The sequence below is a fragment of the Cydia pomonella genome, chromosome 17 (genome assembly GCF_033807575.1).
Source record: "Cydia pomonella isolate Wapato2018A chromosome 17, ilCydPomo1, whole genome shotgun sequence".
NCBI classification, from domain to species: Eukaryota; Metazoa; Arthropoda; class Insecta; order Lepidoptera; family Tortricidae; genus Cydia; species Cydia pomonella.
Window position 1 is genome coordinate 3,655,085 of NC_084719.1, and position 18,040 is coordinate 3,673,124.

Genomic DNA, 18,040 nt, shown 5'->3' on the forward strand with positions numbered 1-18,040 from the left:
GGCCCGCCTGATGGTAAGCAGTCTCCGTAGCCTGACACTCCAGAGGAGCAACATGCGCGTTACCGACCCTAACCCCCCCAACCCCCTCGTTGAGCTCTGGCAACCTTACTCACCGGCAGGAACACAACACTATGAGTAGGGTCTAGTGTTATTTGGTTGCGGTTTTGCCTTCTTTGGTTTTCCGAATGTAATAAAATTCATAAATAGACGAGATGGCGAGACGACCTGGACTCATTTCGTGGCGACTGGCTGGAGCATGCACAAAGCCGTGACGAGTGGGGAGGCCTTTGCCCAGCAGTGGGACACAATGTAGGCTATCAAAAAAAAATAGACTTAGGAAAGAAAGGCCTAAAGATACTGGGTAAACTAGCGGATAGTTATAAAAACCTAAATGTTTTATCATGACGTTTATTGTGACCCAATTTTCATGCCAACACAACGGACGCACGTGTGACGTCATCAATCGTGTCGCTCACGTGACGTCACAGATTAATGACGCTTCATGCACTTGATCGAATAATGGGCTCGCACTAATGCGAGCTAGTAAAGGTTACATTCCAATTGCAGCAGGAGGGGGGGGATATGTGGACCGGTTTTTTTTATATTTCAGTTTCGAGTCTTGCCCAGAGTGGTGAATTTTAAAATTGTACACTTTAGGCACGAGTATTCACTTGACTAAGTGATCATTTTGAGTAGGTAAGTAAACACAGACTTATCCAAACCATTTTGACATAGTTTAAGTGCATTAAGTAAAGTGCAAAGCATTAAGTGAAGTCCTATTCCATTTCGGTCCTTATCGTCATCGTCATTTTATTGTTAATCGATATGATATCTGACCTTGATCGACTTTGAACTGCAAGTTTTAATTAACAATACAATGACTCCTTAACGCAACTCAAACATCTGTCGGCAATCTCTAAGTCAAATGACATAAAACCAGTAAATAAACAGCTTTAAATCAAAGGCATAACGCTCAAAATCCTTTGCTTCAAATCCCCTTTCTTTGACGCAGACTGGCTAATTCGAGTTTTAGTTCTTCGATCTGTTTCCGATATGATACGGAAGATTTGTCACTTTTGACAATGACAGATCAGTTGAATCGGAAAGAACGGGACCGGGGTATGTCCTTAAACTACGTCCAAAAGAGAGGTATGGGCATTGTGAATGTCATCTCGCTTTGTGTCCGTATCACAGCAGAGCGGATGTCATTCAAGATCTAGAGCAGAGCCCAACTGGGGAAGTACCTTACAGAAAACCGTAGCCAAATAACACTAGACCCTACTCATAGCGTTGTGTTATAGGTGAGTAAGGTTGTCAGAGCTCAACGTGGGTGCGGGGTGTTAGGGTCGGCAACGCGCATGTAACACCTCTAGAGTTGCAGGTGTCCATAGGCTACGGTAACTGCTTACTATCAGGCGAGACATAGTATAAAAACCGGGCAAGTGCGAGTCGGACTCGCGCACGAAGGGTTCCGTACCATTATTTATAAAAACGGCAGAAAAAAATATGTTTGTTGTATGGGAGCCCCCCTTAAATATTTATTTTATTCTGTTTTTGTTGTTATAGCGGCAACAGAAAAACATCATCTGTGAAAATGAAACTGTCTAGCTATCATGGTTCATGAGATACAGCCTGGGGACAGACGGACGGACGGACGGACAGCAAAATCTCGGTAATAGGGTCCCGTATTTGACCCTTTGGGTAAGGAACCCTAAAAAACAGATCAAATAACTGAAAGTCGAATTGGCCTGTTAATATATTAAATAGAGACGCCTAAAGTTTCATAACCGCCATGTCTGGTTCCAAGTTGTTAATTTCCAGTTGGTGTATTAGGAATGTAGATATTAGAATTTGGTAGTTTGAGTTAATAGGGAGTTTATTGTGGGTTTAATTTATTAGGCAAATGCCTTTAGATTAGGGCTAGTTAGGGGTTAGAGGGTTAAACAGTTAGTATACCGTTACCTACGGTGAACTATAAGGGAGGAACTTAATATTAAATTCTCAAACTAAGTATACTAACACATTAACATATTTCATTTTTTTAGATTTTCATTCTGTTATTTTAGAAGTTACAGGGGGGGGGACACATTTTTCCACTTTGGAAGTGTCTCTCGCGCAAACTATTTTAGTTTAGAGAAAAATGATATTAGAAACCTAAATATCATTTTTGAAGACATATAGAGATACCCCACACGTATGGGTTTGATGAAAAAAGATTTTTTGAGTTTCAGTTCTAAGTATGGGGAACCCCCGAAATTTATTGTTTTTTTTCTATTTTTGTGTTAAAATCTTAATGCGGTTCATAGAATACATCTACTTACCAAGTTTGAACAGTATAGCTCTTATAGTTTCGGAAAAAAGTGGCTGTGACATAAACGGACAGACAGACGGACATGACGAATCTATAAGGGTTCCGTTTTTTGCCATTTGGCTACGGAACCCTAAAAATAGTTAAATTTGTATAGAACCCTTGAGGGGTGGGCGAGTCCGACTCGCACTTGTCCGTTTTTTTTATAAAAAAATCTTTACTATACCAAACAATCTAATGTAAAAAGCCTTTGAACAAAATCAATGTTTGTGCCCAATCCCATTAGACGAGCTGTCGACGAGTACGCGGGCCGCATACAGGGTGGCTAGAGCAGCGTTCAATCTACCGGGAATTAAGAGGGAACTGTTTACGTGAACTATTTATTAAAAGGGAGGCTACGAAACAAGCGGTCGCGGCCTTTACTGGGTTTTTTTTCTGATCTCTCTCTCTCTCTCTCTCTCTCTGTATTCTCTGTTTTAAGAACACTCTCTTTCCGGCAAAAAATCGATTAGAGTTGGACCAAGTTAACTCAAGGTGACAACTGCAATGACAAAGATATTTTTGTACTAGAATTCCTGAATGAAAATGTAACTATATGAAATATAATGTAATAAAATAACTAATAATATAATAAAATATTTAATATGTAATTAATCGTGATGTTAAATTTAATAGTATGTAATCGTCAATTGTAATGTAAATTTGATAATATTTAATCTTTAGTCGTAATTCAATAACATGTAATGTAATATTTAATTGTAATGTTTAATTAAATATTTTATGTAATGTAACCTTTAATAGTGATTGATAGCTACTTATGACTAGTACGTAAGTTACGTTTTGCAGTGCCCTTACAGGGTTCATTGATGATCAGAATTCTTATGTATCACCTTAATAATTATGTACCTATGAAGGCAATAAATGACTGAATACTGAAAGTGACAAAATATCATAATGAAAGTCAATTTTATCCAAGTGAGGAGGTGTCGAAACGTCTTCGTTTTTCGTTGGTTAGACATACATTTTATTTCATTTTTCGACTTTTTAGGGTTCCGTAGCCAAATGGCAAAAAACGGAACCCTTATAGATTCGTCATGTCCGTCTGTCTGTCCGATTCTGTCACAGCCACTTTTTTCCGAAACTATAAGAGCTGTACTGTTCAAACTTAGTAAGTGGATGTATTCTACGAACCGCATTAAGATTTTCACACAAAAATAGAAAAAAAACAATAAATTTTGGGGGTTCCCCATACTTAGAACTGAAACTCAAAAAATCTTTTTTCATCAAACCCATACGTGTGGGGTATCTATGGATAGGTCTTCAAAAATGATATTGAGGTTTCTAATATCATTTTTTTCTAAAATGAATAGTTTGCGCCAGAGACACTTCCAAAGTGGTAAAATGTGTGTCCCCCCCCCCCCCCCCGTAACTTCTAAAATAACAGAATGAAAAATCTAAAAAAAATATATGATATACATTGCCATGTAAACTTCCACCGAAAATTGGTTTGAACGAGATCTAGTAAGTAGTTTTTTTTTAATACGTCATGAAATTAAAAAAAAAAATTTTTTTTCATCATACCCATACGTGTGGGGTATCTATGGATAGGTCTTCAAAAATGATATTAAGGTTTCTAATATCATTTTTTTCTAAACTAAATAGTTTGCGCGGGAGAACCTTCCAAAGTGAAAAAAAGTGTGTCGCCCCCCCCCTGTAACTTCTAAAATAACAGAATGAAAAATCTAAAAAAAATATATGATATACATTGCCATGTAAACTTCCACCGAAAATTGGTTTGAATGAGATTTAGTAAGTAGTTTTTTTTTTATACGTCATGAAATTAAAAAAAAAAAATTATTTCATCATACCCATACGTGTGGGGTATCTATGGATAGGTCTTCAAAAATGATATTAAGGTTTCTAATATCATTTTTTTCTAAACTGAATAGTTTGCGCGAGAGAACCTTCCAAAGTGAAAAAAAGTGTGTCCCCCCCCCTGTAACTTCTAAAATAACAGAATGAAAAATCTAAAAAAAATATATAATATACATTACCATGCAAACTTCCACCGAAAATTGGTTTGAACGAGATCTAGTAAGTAGTTTTTTTTTAATACGTCATAAAATTTAAAAAAAATTTTTTTCATTAAACATATACGTGTGGGGTATCTATGAATAGGTCTTCAAAAATGATATTTAGGTTCCTAATATCATTTTTTTCTAAACTGAATAGTTTGCGCGAGAGACACTTCCAAAGTGGTAAAATGTGTGTCCAAAGTGGGAAAATGTTGAACAAGATCTAATAAGAAGATTTTTTTTAATACGTCTTAAATTGTACGGAACCCTTCATGCGCGAGTCCGACTCGCACTTGGCCGCTTTTTTTATTTGTTAAGGTAAGAATACTTTACCAAATAATCTAACGCGTGTTTTGTCTATTTATATTATAATGGATTAAGTTGAAGTTTAAGTCGATGAATAGGTTAGGTATTTGATGTCAAGTAATTACTAGGTATTTCGTTTTTGTCCATTTTAATCCCATTAGACGAGCGTTCAATCTACCGGGATTTAAAGGAAAATGTTAACAAGAACTATTTATTAAAGGGGAGGCTCTTAAACAAGCGATCACGGCTTTTACTGGGAGTTTCCAGATCATTTTCCCTAGTTATTCTCTGTTTTAGGAACACATTTACATTTTGAAGTGACTTATAAACCCTCTTTTTGGCAAAAATGTATTAGAGTCTGACCAAGTTAACTCTACATCGCATCTGTAATGACAAAGTGAATATTTGTCATAATGAATGTCAGATTTCTCCAAGCAAGGAGGTGTCGAGTCGTCTTGGTTTTTCGTTGGTTAGACAAAAAATTTACTTCATTTTGGAACTTTTTTAAGGTAAGCAATCTTTACCAAACTGAAGGCTAGTTAGCCTTTCAACAAATTGTGCCCAATTCTATTAGAGATTTGTGACTGAATTTTTTATATATATTAAATGGATTATTTAATGTCGAGTAGTTTTTAGGTATTTATTGAGTATTGTATTTTTGTCCATTTAAATTAAAGATGCACCGGATATTCGGTTACTATTCGGTATCCGGTTTATCCGGACCATATTTAAATATCCGGCCAGATACCGTGCCGTATATGTAAAGGCCGAATATTCAGTGCATTTTACTATATTATTTGAGGTACAATATTTTTTATAATAAGTAGGTAGAGCAACATTATTAGAGTGCGACCAATATTATTTCAATAGCAGTTTTGAGAATATCCCCTGAGAGCATACTTAAGGTGACGGAATCGGTAATCAACTATAGCTGCATTCTTCTGAGTCGTGTACTCTTATCAGATTAGTTGTTTTCATTGCGGTTTTTCATTGCTTCCCGCCATGCTTCTCTATTTATTGCCTGCCGCACGCACAGATTTAAAGGTGACCCGATGAGAGCTTTTACTTGGTCGGTTCATCGCATTGAGCGCCGCAATCTGGGTCTTGTGCCATCCACTCTGCGCTAAACAACCAGCCTCTCCATGGCGTCGTCTTCCCTGCGCGTAACGTTACCGTAGTAGCTAAGGATACGAGAGTAGCGAGAGTAGCTGCTGCTATAGCTGCATAACTGTTGCGAAATTAAAGCAGCGGGTGTGTCTGTCAGCAATTTCACAACAGCATTGCAGCTGCTGGTGACATTAGAATGTCGCATTATGTATGTAGAAAACAGATAGGTATAAATAAAATAAAAATAAATATTTTAGGACATTATTATACAAATTGACTAACGGGCCGATTCCAACTTTAGCATACGTTAAAAAAAACTATATCGATTAGATATGTCAGTGTCAGAAGTGACGTTTAAACAAAAACGTCTCTTTTGACACTGATATTATCCATCGCCGTAAGTCCCACAGCAAGATAAGGCTTGTGTTGTGGGTACTTAAACATAAATATACACCGTGTTTTTTTTGATTTGCTTTAATTTCGAGGGTGCACTCCTGAGCTTAAATTAAGTAACTTTCTCAAAGACACCGATATTCTAATTACCTCCATTTCGGAGATAATCAATCATTAATTTTTATCTTATAAGGCCCTTACGAGCGTGTACACTTGCCTTAGGGCCTGTTTACTTATTGATTAGTATTTAGTGCGAGTTCATACATTTACTACTAAACGTAAGTACTATCTCGGACGATCGACGTTCGAAATGACATTGATATGTCACAGTTTTCAATTGTTTGGTTGAGTTAAATGTAATGCCCGTGTTACAACAACGCTATATGCAACATTTAGTTACTTTTTATAAAAATAAAAATGGTAAAAAAATAACAAAAAAAATTTTTTTTCTTGCAAATTAACTATGCCATTTAGTTTCCTTAAACGTACTTACCAATACCCCGAAGTTAACGCAATTCAATAAAAACACGGTGTATAAACACTTACACTACATAGAAAACATAACTCAGGAACAAATATCTGTGCTCATCACACAAATAAATGCCTTTATTAGAATTTGAACCCGGGAGCATCGGCTTCATAGACAGATCGTCAAGATAGATATAAAGAAGGGAGGAAGGAAGGTAGATATAAGTTCTAAAAATCCTCTAAAATCTTATCTAAAAATCCTCTAAAATCTTATCTAAAAATCCTCGCTGGTTTCATGGCCACACTCCTCGCAGTATTAGTGCGGGCCCCTCTGTAACTGATATGTGCAATTAATTACTAACTCTTCCGTACACAGAATCGCATTTACATTTATCTCGGAGATACAACAATAAAACATTTACTAGCGAACACGTACGCGTAAATAATGTTTGTTTTGCTGGCCTAGTGCGGTAATAATGAAGTGGTTTATTTACAGGAAACCCGGTAAAAGGTATATCTTGTTACGGAGAAACATTTATTTGGAGAAAATATTAAAGGTGAACTGGGATTGTCATGGCGTTTCACGTCTTTCTTCCACTGCGCAGGCATTATTCGGTTTTTATACATTTTAGACATTGCCTACCGAGATTTAGCTGTTGACATCGTTTCTTTATGCTAGGCCAGTTTGTTAGTAGTATAAACTCTAAAAAACAACAAGACAAATAACAAAGAATACTTAAACTAACTATAAAGCACAACCTAACTTGCTCTTAATATTAAAAGGTCAAAAACAAAATGTCGGCCATCTTTTTTCGTGTCTTTATCCGTGTGTCGAGTCGAGACCTCGTAACACGGCGCTACGGTTCTCGCCCCAAGAGAGAACAGGTTGAGACCACATTGGCAAGCGGCAGCGGTTCTTATCCACGATAATTGCAGGGATCCGCATATAGTTCCGCACCGCTCACCGCCGGCAGGGTTTTCATCCTCACACCTTAGAACCTAAATGTTCGCGTTCTGTGCGGTTTAAGAGGAATTTTCTCCCGCGGGCGCTCCGGCTATGGAAGGAACTCCCTGCCGAGGTTTTCCCAAAGGGGCTACAGTATGGGGCTCTTTAAAAACGGAGTATACAGGTTTTTAAAGGGTCGATAACGCGCGGGCCGTATGCTTGTTTGCCACGATGTGGTATTCAAAAAAATGGTTGTTCCGTTCTCGAAAACTTTGTCCGTTACCAGAGCTCAACGAGGAGGGGGGGGGGGCTCGGCAACGCGCACGTACCTCCTCCAGAGTTGCAGGTTCCAGCAAGCTCCTCCCAAGGCTCAGGGTCGATGGCGCAAGCGCTCAGATGCCGTTTGTGCTGACCACCGTGCTTCCGCTTACCCACCGCCAACTAAGAATGGAGAACAGCTTTAGGCAAGCGGTGGTCATCCATTCGAAGGACGCATTGGAACAATGGTGTTACGGACATTTGGCAGGCGTGACGAAGCCAACACGTAGAGGCCATTTCGACACTTTAATGAAACCCCGAGCGGAATGCTGCCCTTTCCCGTGTCATGGGACGCACGCAGAAACAGCACTCGCTAAAATTACCGTATAACCTGGTTCATTAGGGAACCCTAGGTTTCCCATAATTATTGGGAACTGAGGGCCTACCGCGAACCACGTTCGACGGGTTACCTCTCTGTCGCACTTGTAAACTCGTCCGTAAGTATGACAGAGAGGCAACACGTCGAATGTGGTTCGCGGTAAGTTGAAATCTGTCAGGTGATTATCGATTGGAGGGGATGACGAGAGGCGACGATTAGGAACCGGGCCAGTTGCGACATTCTAGTGTCGGTCGTGAAGAAGGACAGTCGTCTAAAATAACTACCAAGTTAACAACAAGGGCGATAATAAAAGTATTCGTCTCGAGTCTAAGTTTCAAGTAACCTCCAAATCTACGAAACTCGAGTTATCAATAGTTTGCGAGAGTTGTGCCGATACCATGTTTGTTTTGAATGTCTTTCGCTTCGATTGACACTAAGGCCTCAGCCGATCTAAGATTTCGTTTTTACGCCGCCATTAAGTATTCAAAGAGAACCACAAAATGTACGGAAACAGAGGAGAATGTTTACTTATTTATGCTTAACGATTCATGATCGAAAACCGGTTTTATTTTACTCGAATGCGGCGAATCCAAAAGCATCGTTATGTACAGGGCCGGTACATGTTATGCCGTTGACGGAAAAATGGCGCCACGCTACATAGAGTATGTTCCTAATTAGTTATTTTTAATAATTAATCATTTGTCAACCTCTTCAGTTAACTGACATAGATACTTGACAATCAGTACAGATACATCTAACTTACTTTGATATTACTGTCACTCAACTATATAATAGATTGTTAGTTCATTAAATAATATTTTCCGCTAATATTATAACTAGAGTAACCGGAACTCTATTTTCAACACCTACGCTTACTCTGGTTATATTATAATATTAGCGGAAAATCGTTGAGCATTAGTTTGCCGCGATATCTATTGTCGAGTAGCAGTACTGAGAGTTCCGCTATTCGATGCTAGATGTCGACTGCGAAAATAATAAGCATTTTGGTATCAAAACTGATGTATGGAGTGACCACTCTATTACTTCTTATTTCTCTATGACCTAATACAGTAAGCACATACAAAAAAACATGATGTCAAACATGGCATAAGGGGGAACAGGGATACTAATACTTTTTATTTAGGTACATACTGCTATCATGATAGGTAACTGTCATATTCATAATGAAATGAAAGTATTGGATATATAGTTTATGTTCTATAAACGTGTTTCAGCTACGTATATACGTAGCTGCATTGTAGCTGGCTATATTGACCCAAATAGACATGTGTTCCAATCCGTCACCACGGTCGTAACAAGTGGGAAAATATTTTTATCGCAATATTGGGTGAGGTCTGTGTCCCCGGATCTCACCTTCTAGATACAACATTTATTATATGTACTAACATCCCGTAACACTCGAACATATTAAAGTTATTTTAAATGGGCTACTCACGAATTATTAAGTCGAATAAACGCTCGACATGTTTCGATCCATTTTTCGAGAATCTTCGTCTAGGAGCACCGACTGCATAGCCTTTACCTATCGCGCGTGAGCGTCGACGTGTTCGATCGAATAATACGTGAGACCCATTTAAAAGTCCCTAAATAAATAAATGAATTAAAAATGATGTCATGTATTTTTTCAGAGCACAACCTCTAATTTTGATGCGGGCACTAAGTATCATAATTTAATTATCAGCGAGTTCTAAGGTTCTATTTTACACCTCAAAACTTTTACAGTAAAATAAGAGCTTTGCCAGACTTGCATTTTTGCATGTAATGTTTTTGATGGGAATGGGATAAAAATTTGCACCCACCATACTGTATCACCACACACAATAGCCGTAACAGGCATTGGAAAGCTTATCTAATTGTTTACCGTATTTTTTTTTATACTACGTCGGTCTACTTTTCATACAGCATACGGCCGGCCTGATAAGTGGTTACCGTAATAGTGTATGGACACCTGAAGCTCCAGAGGTTTTACATGCGCGTTGCTGATCCCAACACCCCGCACCCTAGTTGAGGCGTATTTTCGTGCCAAATAGTTACGTTACAGCAAAATAGTTCACATTTCCACTCGCTTTCAGTTCCTTCCCTCACCTCGCATTAAACTACGCACATAGAATGCAACCACGCTAACATTCCGCACTAACTGTCAACTGCTATATGCTTTTGTCACCACCAATAGGTTAAGGCTGCCCGCCACCTCTTCACTTTTCTACGCCTCAGCGTAAAGGTGGCCTTAGACTGAGCGTGGTCGGAGTCTTGGCAACAGTCTTCGCCAAACTGTAATTGCAATTGACAATTAACCATTACAAATTGAACCGTAACACGCAACAATTTGTAACCATTACAAATTGAACCGTAACACGCAACAATTTGTAACCATTACAAATTGAACCGTAACGGCAACAACACGCAATGGTTTACGTTTAAATTTGCAATGGTATCAATTACATTAACGTTTCGGTCAACACTGCTTGGCAATATGTAGTGACCGCCAGATTAGATTAGATTAGATTAGATGATTTATTTCATGAAAGACAGACAAGACAGACAAAGACGAAAGGTGAAGCTTCCCTGCGAATTCTAAAATAGGTAGTCTGTGGCCCAGGATTTACGGTTCACATGAAATACGAGCGAGGGAGGGGATATAAGCCATGGGGGGAATTAGGTAAATTTAATTTTCGCACGCCCGATAGGTTTTTATGAGTTTATAAGCAGCTTTTGGTTGTTCGGCTATTTGGTTTTTGGGTTCAGGATGTTTGCAACCCTTTTTCGGATGAATGAAAGTACAGTTGAAAGCAAATATTTGCTGTTTTTACACGAACATGTTACTTGAAATAAATATGCGAGACTGGGGCCGACAGGGCAGGATTTTTTCTAGCGTACCGCTCCGCTACCCCGTAAGGTCTAATTTAAATGGCACGCGAACTCGCGTGCGATTTCAGTTACATTGCGGACTATTGAAGTTACAATCAATTCGCCGACCGATCAAATACCGCAATGTAATGAAGCATGCGAGTTCTCGCACCGTGTAAATAAGCCCGAGGCCGAGGCTGTCTTTTGATGAGCAAGAATGCGAGACGTGCAGGAATCAACCAATCAATCAATAGGTATCATTTATTTGCAAGAATACTTAATTATAGTTAAACAAGAGCATCCTTGTAAAATATTGTACAGTATTCTACCGTAATTAAACGATGCGCAAATTCTATAGAATTTTCATTGTAGCACATGTGTTAGACTGAAAATAATTATATTGCATATTATAATCCATGCAATAACAAACTTCTATGAAATTATGACGTTTACTTAACACTTGCAGAGGCTGGGCTATCAAAATCGTTGCCAACAGCTTGGTCTGACTCTAATTCCCGGTAAAAAATACCTCTAAAATGCAGTGTAGATAGTTATGGTGCAGTAGAATTATTGCAATTACAGTAGCAATTGCAATTGAAAACTGGTTGCGTCGGGCACTGATGTACTTCTATCTTTTCATCATCAGCCTTGAACCTACTAGAAATCCCAAGCTGCGCGCACGCCTCTATATCCAGTATATGCGTGCGCAGAAACGCGCGGTGCGCAAGCACGCGCGTGAGCGCGGCGCGGGCGCGCGTATTGCAGCTGTGCGCGTTGCGCGGTGCGGTGGACGCCACGCCGTACAGGAGGGGCTGTGAATCGTAATGGTCGAAGAAGACCAGACCGCCGCCGCTGTCTCCGCGGCATAATGACTTGCCTGGTAACACAGTACAATTATATTTTAGTCATTAACATGTTTAAGATAATTAAGCAATCAATGCGAATCTGTAGTGACGATGACGCTCCGGCTGTATAATGATCCCTAGCTGCTAAGGTTTCTTCGACAGACTGCAGTGTGGGATTTTCTTCAAAAATAAAACTGTACGTAGGTACCTAATACTCACTATTATCTATTGTATGGTCGGGATCACCAGCTGGATAGACATATCATATAAATTTAACACGAAGCTATAGTGAAACATGAAGAAACTTTGATCTGCCTCAGATATGTAGCTTCTTAAGCCACTCTTATAGTATATAGGTGGATAGTAAAAGTCAGATCATGGTACCTGTGGTAACGCCCGCACAGATCTTGTCACTGGTAATGTACTTAAGGAAGCTGGGCTCTGCGCTAGCGATGCATTCGTCGATAGGCACATACGGCATGTCCAGGGATTGTAGCGTCTGCGCTGGCGTCCCGTCTTCTGATGTCAGACCCCAACCCACTATCTGCAAAACCGCTTCAATATTTACCTTTTTAAAGCGACGATCATCGGTGACCTCATCAGCCAGAGCATCTCGTCTTTGAAGCTAGACATACACTACAAGAGAATGTCAGATTCCAAGTCCTCGTCAAAGCGGGTGATGCGCGAGAGGTTGAAAATTCTATCAACAATTCCTAATCTCGTCTCGTCTAGCTACAGACACAAATTACAGGATCCTTTATAGATCTCTAGGTCCTTTGCTAATTTCTACACTAGTTTTCGTCTTTTAAGCGTTAGACACAAACTACCAGACTTACCCTGCCTTCATTCCCACTGCGCAGTATATCAGCCTCCAAGTCTTCATCAAAGCGAACACAGAGCGGACGGACCCGATAGGTGATTACAAACTCCTTCGCCAACAGTACTGCAGCTATGTCGTCTTGGAAGCTGGCGGTGGCGCCGCGAAAACGCGCGGGGAGGTGTATTGCGGATATCTGCGGTGGAAAAATATAGATAGATAGATAGATAATAGTTTATTCATCACACATGGTAATAGGTACATTTAAAATATACATCATGTACATAATATCTATACTACTAACAAGTGCGACTAGTCAGGCATTTTTAAACTAAAGTGCATGCATGTCATAATTTATAACATTTACACTTCATTAAATTAATTAATGTTATACAAATTACAAAGTCTTGTTTAATAATAGGTTTTTCACTTTAGCACGAAACACGGTCACGGTCACGGTTGGACACGGTCAGTATACGATATTTTAATTTATCTTGCAATTCTTGCAATGTTATGGAGCCTTGATTATATCCCAATATATCCCTGTACAGCCCTACCTGAAGGATGACAAATACTCATAGAGTTGTGTTAACTTGTGTTCTGGCCGGTGAGTAAGGTTTCAAGAGTTCAACGAGGGTGCGGTGTGTAAGGATCGGCAACACGCATGTAACACCTCTGGAGTTGCATCAGGCGGGCCGTATGATTGCGACCAACGTTATATAAAAAAAAAGGGGACACATTCAACAGCCTACATTTTAAATGTTTTATGCAATACAATTCAAATGACGAAATAATTTGATAATCAACAAATTTCATTTATTGATAGTCTTGAAGCTTGAGGTCTGCTGCTGGTGAGGCGAGCTGAGAATGCTAGAAAGCCAATTTCTAGTTTGTTTGATCAAACCATTGGCTTCTTGGTTTTCAGTAGTGCTAGTAAGCGACTCTCAAGTCTTCTTCTTCTTAGTCGTATACTTTTGTCAGATTAGTCGTGATCATTGCGGTCGTTGTACGGCCTTTTTTTTCGACACTCAAGAGGAATGTTATAAGTATTGCATAGAAATGAAAGTAAACTACTTACGTCAGCCTGTTGTGCCTCAAAGTCATAGCTTTCTTCCCACGGTCGGTAAAGTTTGCCGGCCGCCGCCGCGAACTGCGACGCAGGTAGCGCGCTGCCATCCAGCTCACTCCAAAAACAGTGCGCCGCTGGAAAGAAAATAGGTTTAGATAATAATTAAATACAACAGGGCCACAAATTTGTTTAGCATGAGTCAAGGTTCTGCGACTTTTATATGGACATCATAAAAGAAATGGAGTTTAAAGGCTAATTTCCTTGTTGGCCCGTAGAATCTAGTTTCAAACTCCTACTCCATAATAATAAAATCCACCCAAACTATTAACTTTCGTATTGTCCACATCATCGTCATACTAGTCTTCCCAAACGTTTTGACCTAGCTGATGCAGCAGCAGTTAGCCGATGATTTTCAAGAGCGGATGCCATAAAATACCCACATCATTACAGGTGTGCCTATATGTAATGTTCCAAGAGTTTTCTCTGTATCTCCAGGATCAGATTTTGATGATCCTTTGACAATGGGATCAACAAACCCTTTCTAACAAACAAGATTTTTCCGGATTGGCTCAGCTGTCTTCGAGAAATCGCGGAAAAGGCGTAAAAAAAGAAAGATCTCAAAAAATTTGATTAATCAAAACCTCTAGAGTCAGAACAAGATAAGTTCAGCGATTTTTACAGCCCAGACAGTACAAGTGTTATTTTAAACGTCAAAATTATGACGTTTACTTAACACTTGCACAGGGTGGGCAATCAGAATTGCTGCCAACTTAGCTGGGTCTGACTCTAGTCTTCCTTCAAAATATTATACTAAAAATTGCTTGACATTAGGCGATTCATTTGCCTTCCATAGGGAGCGTGCATGAACTGTAGGAGGCAGCACAGGACAGGAGCCGTCAGATTTTTGGCGCGAGACGTAAATGTGATGTTTATTGTTCCGATGTAGCCCACAAGATGGCAGAACCTACTATGCACAAGAAAACACGTGACGTGTAAATGTACATGTTTATGGTTCCTATTCAGACCACAAGATGGCAGACCCTCCAACGCGCACGGTCCCTATACCTATCATAAAAAACCAACAAATGAGTTGTCGTCCTTCAAAATCTTGTAGTTGGTTACAAAGAAATCGATACGAAAATGGATATAGGTACTCTACGAGTACTTGCATAAAAATATCATGGAGTTTTTTCAAATTAAATTATTAGTTATATTAACTTTCACATAAAAAATCTATGGGAACAAATCAAATTATTCTATTTTATATTTTGTTTATGTGTATTCCCATAAGGGATTCGTATAGGGGGTACAAAACATGTGCTGCTCGACCTTAGAGTTGGTCAAAGTTCAAAGTTTTTCTAAGATTGCGTATACTCGAGAAATTGGATCAGGTACCGCCATGAAGGGGTACCTTAGAGATCCAGGGCGTTAACTGCATCATTTTTTTTTATACTACGTCGGTGGCAAACACGCATATGGACCACCTGATGCTAGGCAGGCTCCGTAGCCTATGGACGCCTGCAACTCCAGAGGTGTTACAACTTGCACTCTTGATGAGCTCTGGCAACCTAACTCACCGGCAGGAACACAATGCTATGAGTAGAGTTTAGTGCTGTTTAGTATATTATGACATCTATTTCAGTTGATAATGAATGCAAATATTCTTACCTGAAATAAAAGCCTTAGTAGTAACTAGCGTCCCGCCGCAAATCTGCATGTAGGGCTGAAAAGCCTTGCTATATACACCAACGTGCCACTCAACCAGCGGCAGCGGTTCTCCGAAAGTCAGAGTGTTCCCTCCTGCTATGAACGGTGAATTTTTGTTTTCTCTCAGATAAGATCCATAACTTTCTGCGGTAACTGGCTCGCCATAAACTGTTTGAAGCGTATTTGCTGTTTTATTGTCTTCTTTTTTATCTTCTAATGGCCAAATATTATGCTCATGCAAGGACATGCGTAAGAGCGTTGGTAGATCAGTGTGGTTTTGTATTTGTTCTTGATTAGGTCTGTTTGTTATGTTCTGAAAGGGTCTGGTGTCGTTTTGATATGCATTGTGTAATTGTGTCGAATTATGCCAATCTCCTTTAGACAGTTCGAAATTTTGGCTCGCGAGGATTATAGCTGTGGAAATAAAAAGCTCAAGTTGTAAGAGTTGCATTCAGAGTCCTATCCTCATAGTCACTAAAATAATGCGTTATTTCAACATAACTGAAAGATTTTTATTGATATTTTAGTAGCACGTGCTCAAAAAGAGATAAAAACAAGAAGATAATATTTTAACCTTTTGAACGCCACTCCTATCGTACGCGGCGCGTAATCGTGAACCTTGTCGGTACGCATGAAGGTTAATATTGGGCTGTAGCTGCGCGCGTCATATGAAGTCTTTGGCGGTCAAAAGGTTAAATAAGCTATTTGTTACTTATGTAACAGCTCAAAAGAATACCTTTGTATAATACCATACCACGGATTTAGGGTGCGAAATTGTTTAGCACTAGCCAAAAAATGGGTAAAAACTGTAAAAAATTAAACTACTTGAACATTTCTAAGCCCGTTTGGAGCTTACTATCTATTATTTCATACTTTGGTAACCATTTTACAATAAATAAAGTTATAAACACACGAAATTATTCCCGCATCCAAAAATCCGGGGTATAATAGTAGCCAGTGTTGGCCGAACCTTAATGAGAATTGACCATAACCATTACAAATTGAACCGTAATGGATGGTTACCGTGTACGGTTCAATTTGTAATGGTTATAGTTAATTCTAATTAAGGTTCGGCTAACACTGATAGTAACTATTCAAATATTTCTGTGTAATTGGACCTATTGCTAGTCTTTTATGTTTAAACTTTATTAAACAACACAAAATACCTTTAATGTTACTTGAAACAAAGTGCGACTATTCGAAATTTTTGGTAACTTAATAAGATTGCTGCATATTGGTTTTAATTATTGGTATTTTTTTGTGCCAAGATAATACAAAAAAGTTTTTATGATTAATGCTTGAAATTTTTGATCCTACTAAGTTGTTGGAGCACAAAAGGGATGTTTGTTTACTGTATTTAAGATAAATTATTTCACAAAAAACTGCTGCTGGAAGCGCTGGTGGCCTAGCGGTAAGAGCGTGCGACTTGCAATCCGGAGGTCGCGTGTTCAAACCCCAGCCCGAGTTTTTCGGAACTTATGTACGAAATATTATTTGATATTCACCAGTCGCTTTCCGGTGAAGGAAAACATCGTGAGGAAACCGGACTAACCCAACAAGGCCTAGTTTACCCTCTGGGTTGGAAGGTCAGATGGCAGTCGCTTTCGTAAAAACAAGTACCTACGCCAAATCTTAGGATTAGTTGTCAAGCGGACCGCAGGCTCCAATGAGCTATGACAAAATGCCGGGACAACGCGAGGAAGAAGAAGAAAATAAATTATTTCACACCATGCATGAAATAAAGCACCAGAATATTAATAGAGAGACGTAGACAGCAGCTATCTTTAGATAATTTCTATTTTATAAATTGTATAGAACTTTAAAGAGAAGGTAAGTTGACCGTGATGTCATTTGCTAGTACTTTACGTTTTAAATTCCATAGTGGCAAATCGTTTTGACAGTTCTAAAAAACTGATTTGACTAGTAGTCAAATACCCTATTGCCAAATAGGAAGCGAAGTAGGCAGATACGGAAATGATATAAACTCACCAGCGATCAAGATCGAACTTAATAAGGTCATTATCCTTTTTTGTACAGCACGGACTGGTCCGGATCTACCGGCAGATAAACATACACTGCGACATTTAACCGGTTTTTCATTCAATTCCATATTACGTTTTACTGGCGTTTGACCCTCAACTTGTGACGACAGTGCCAATAATATCGAACTGGTTTATTAATTAATAACAGAAAGTTTTTGTAAGTTTTTACTGAAATATTTTTAATAATTTAAAATAAAACACCTCTTTCTAATCGATAGTTTTAACGTTGTCTCGAACGAACTGCATTCCGATGCACATTTCATGCTTATCTGTATTTAAGGATGTCACGTAATAAATATAACCTCAGAATATAACCAAAATTATAGGGTATGGAAGGTAGAGGCAAGGAAAATAATCTCCATAGGCAGAACTGTGGAAGATAGAGGCAAGGAACAAAATCTCCATATACCAAAAAGTGTCCGACTAAAACTTTAGGTGTTTAATTTATATAT

The 18,040-nt window shown here is 38.9% G+C and overlaps 1 protein-coding gene across 1 annotated transcript; it reads right to left on the reverse strand.

The window, feature by feature from the left end:
- Positions 1 to 11,351: 11,351 nt before the first annotated feature.
- Positions 11,352 to 17,733, reverse strand: LOC133526920 (prostasin-like). The gene is made up of 6 exons (XM_061863775.1): positions 17,536 to 17,733; positions 15,508 to 15,960; positions 13,849 to 13,973; positions 12,790 to 12,966; positions 12,338 to 12,497; positions 11,352 to 11,985 (listed from the first exon to the last, which is right to left on the reverse strand). Exons 1-6 carry the CDS (start codon positions 17,654 to 17,656, stop codon positions 11,660 to 11,662), a joined length of 1,362 nt encoding a protein of 453 aa, XP_061719759.1. The 5' UTR covers positions 17,657 to 17,733; the 3' UTR covers positions 11,352 to 11,659.
- Between the last annotated feature and the right edge of the window lie 307 nt (positions 17,734 to 18,040).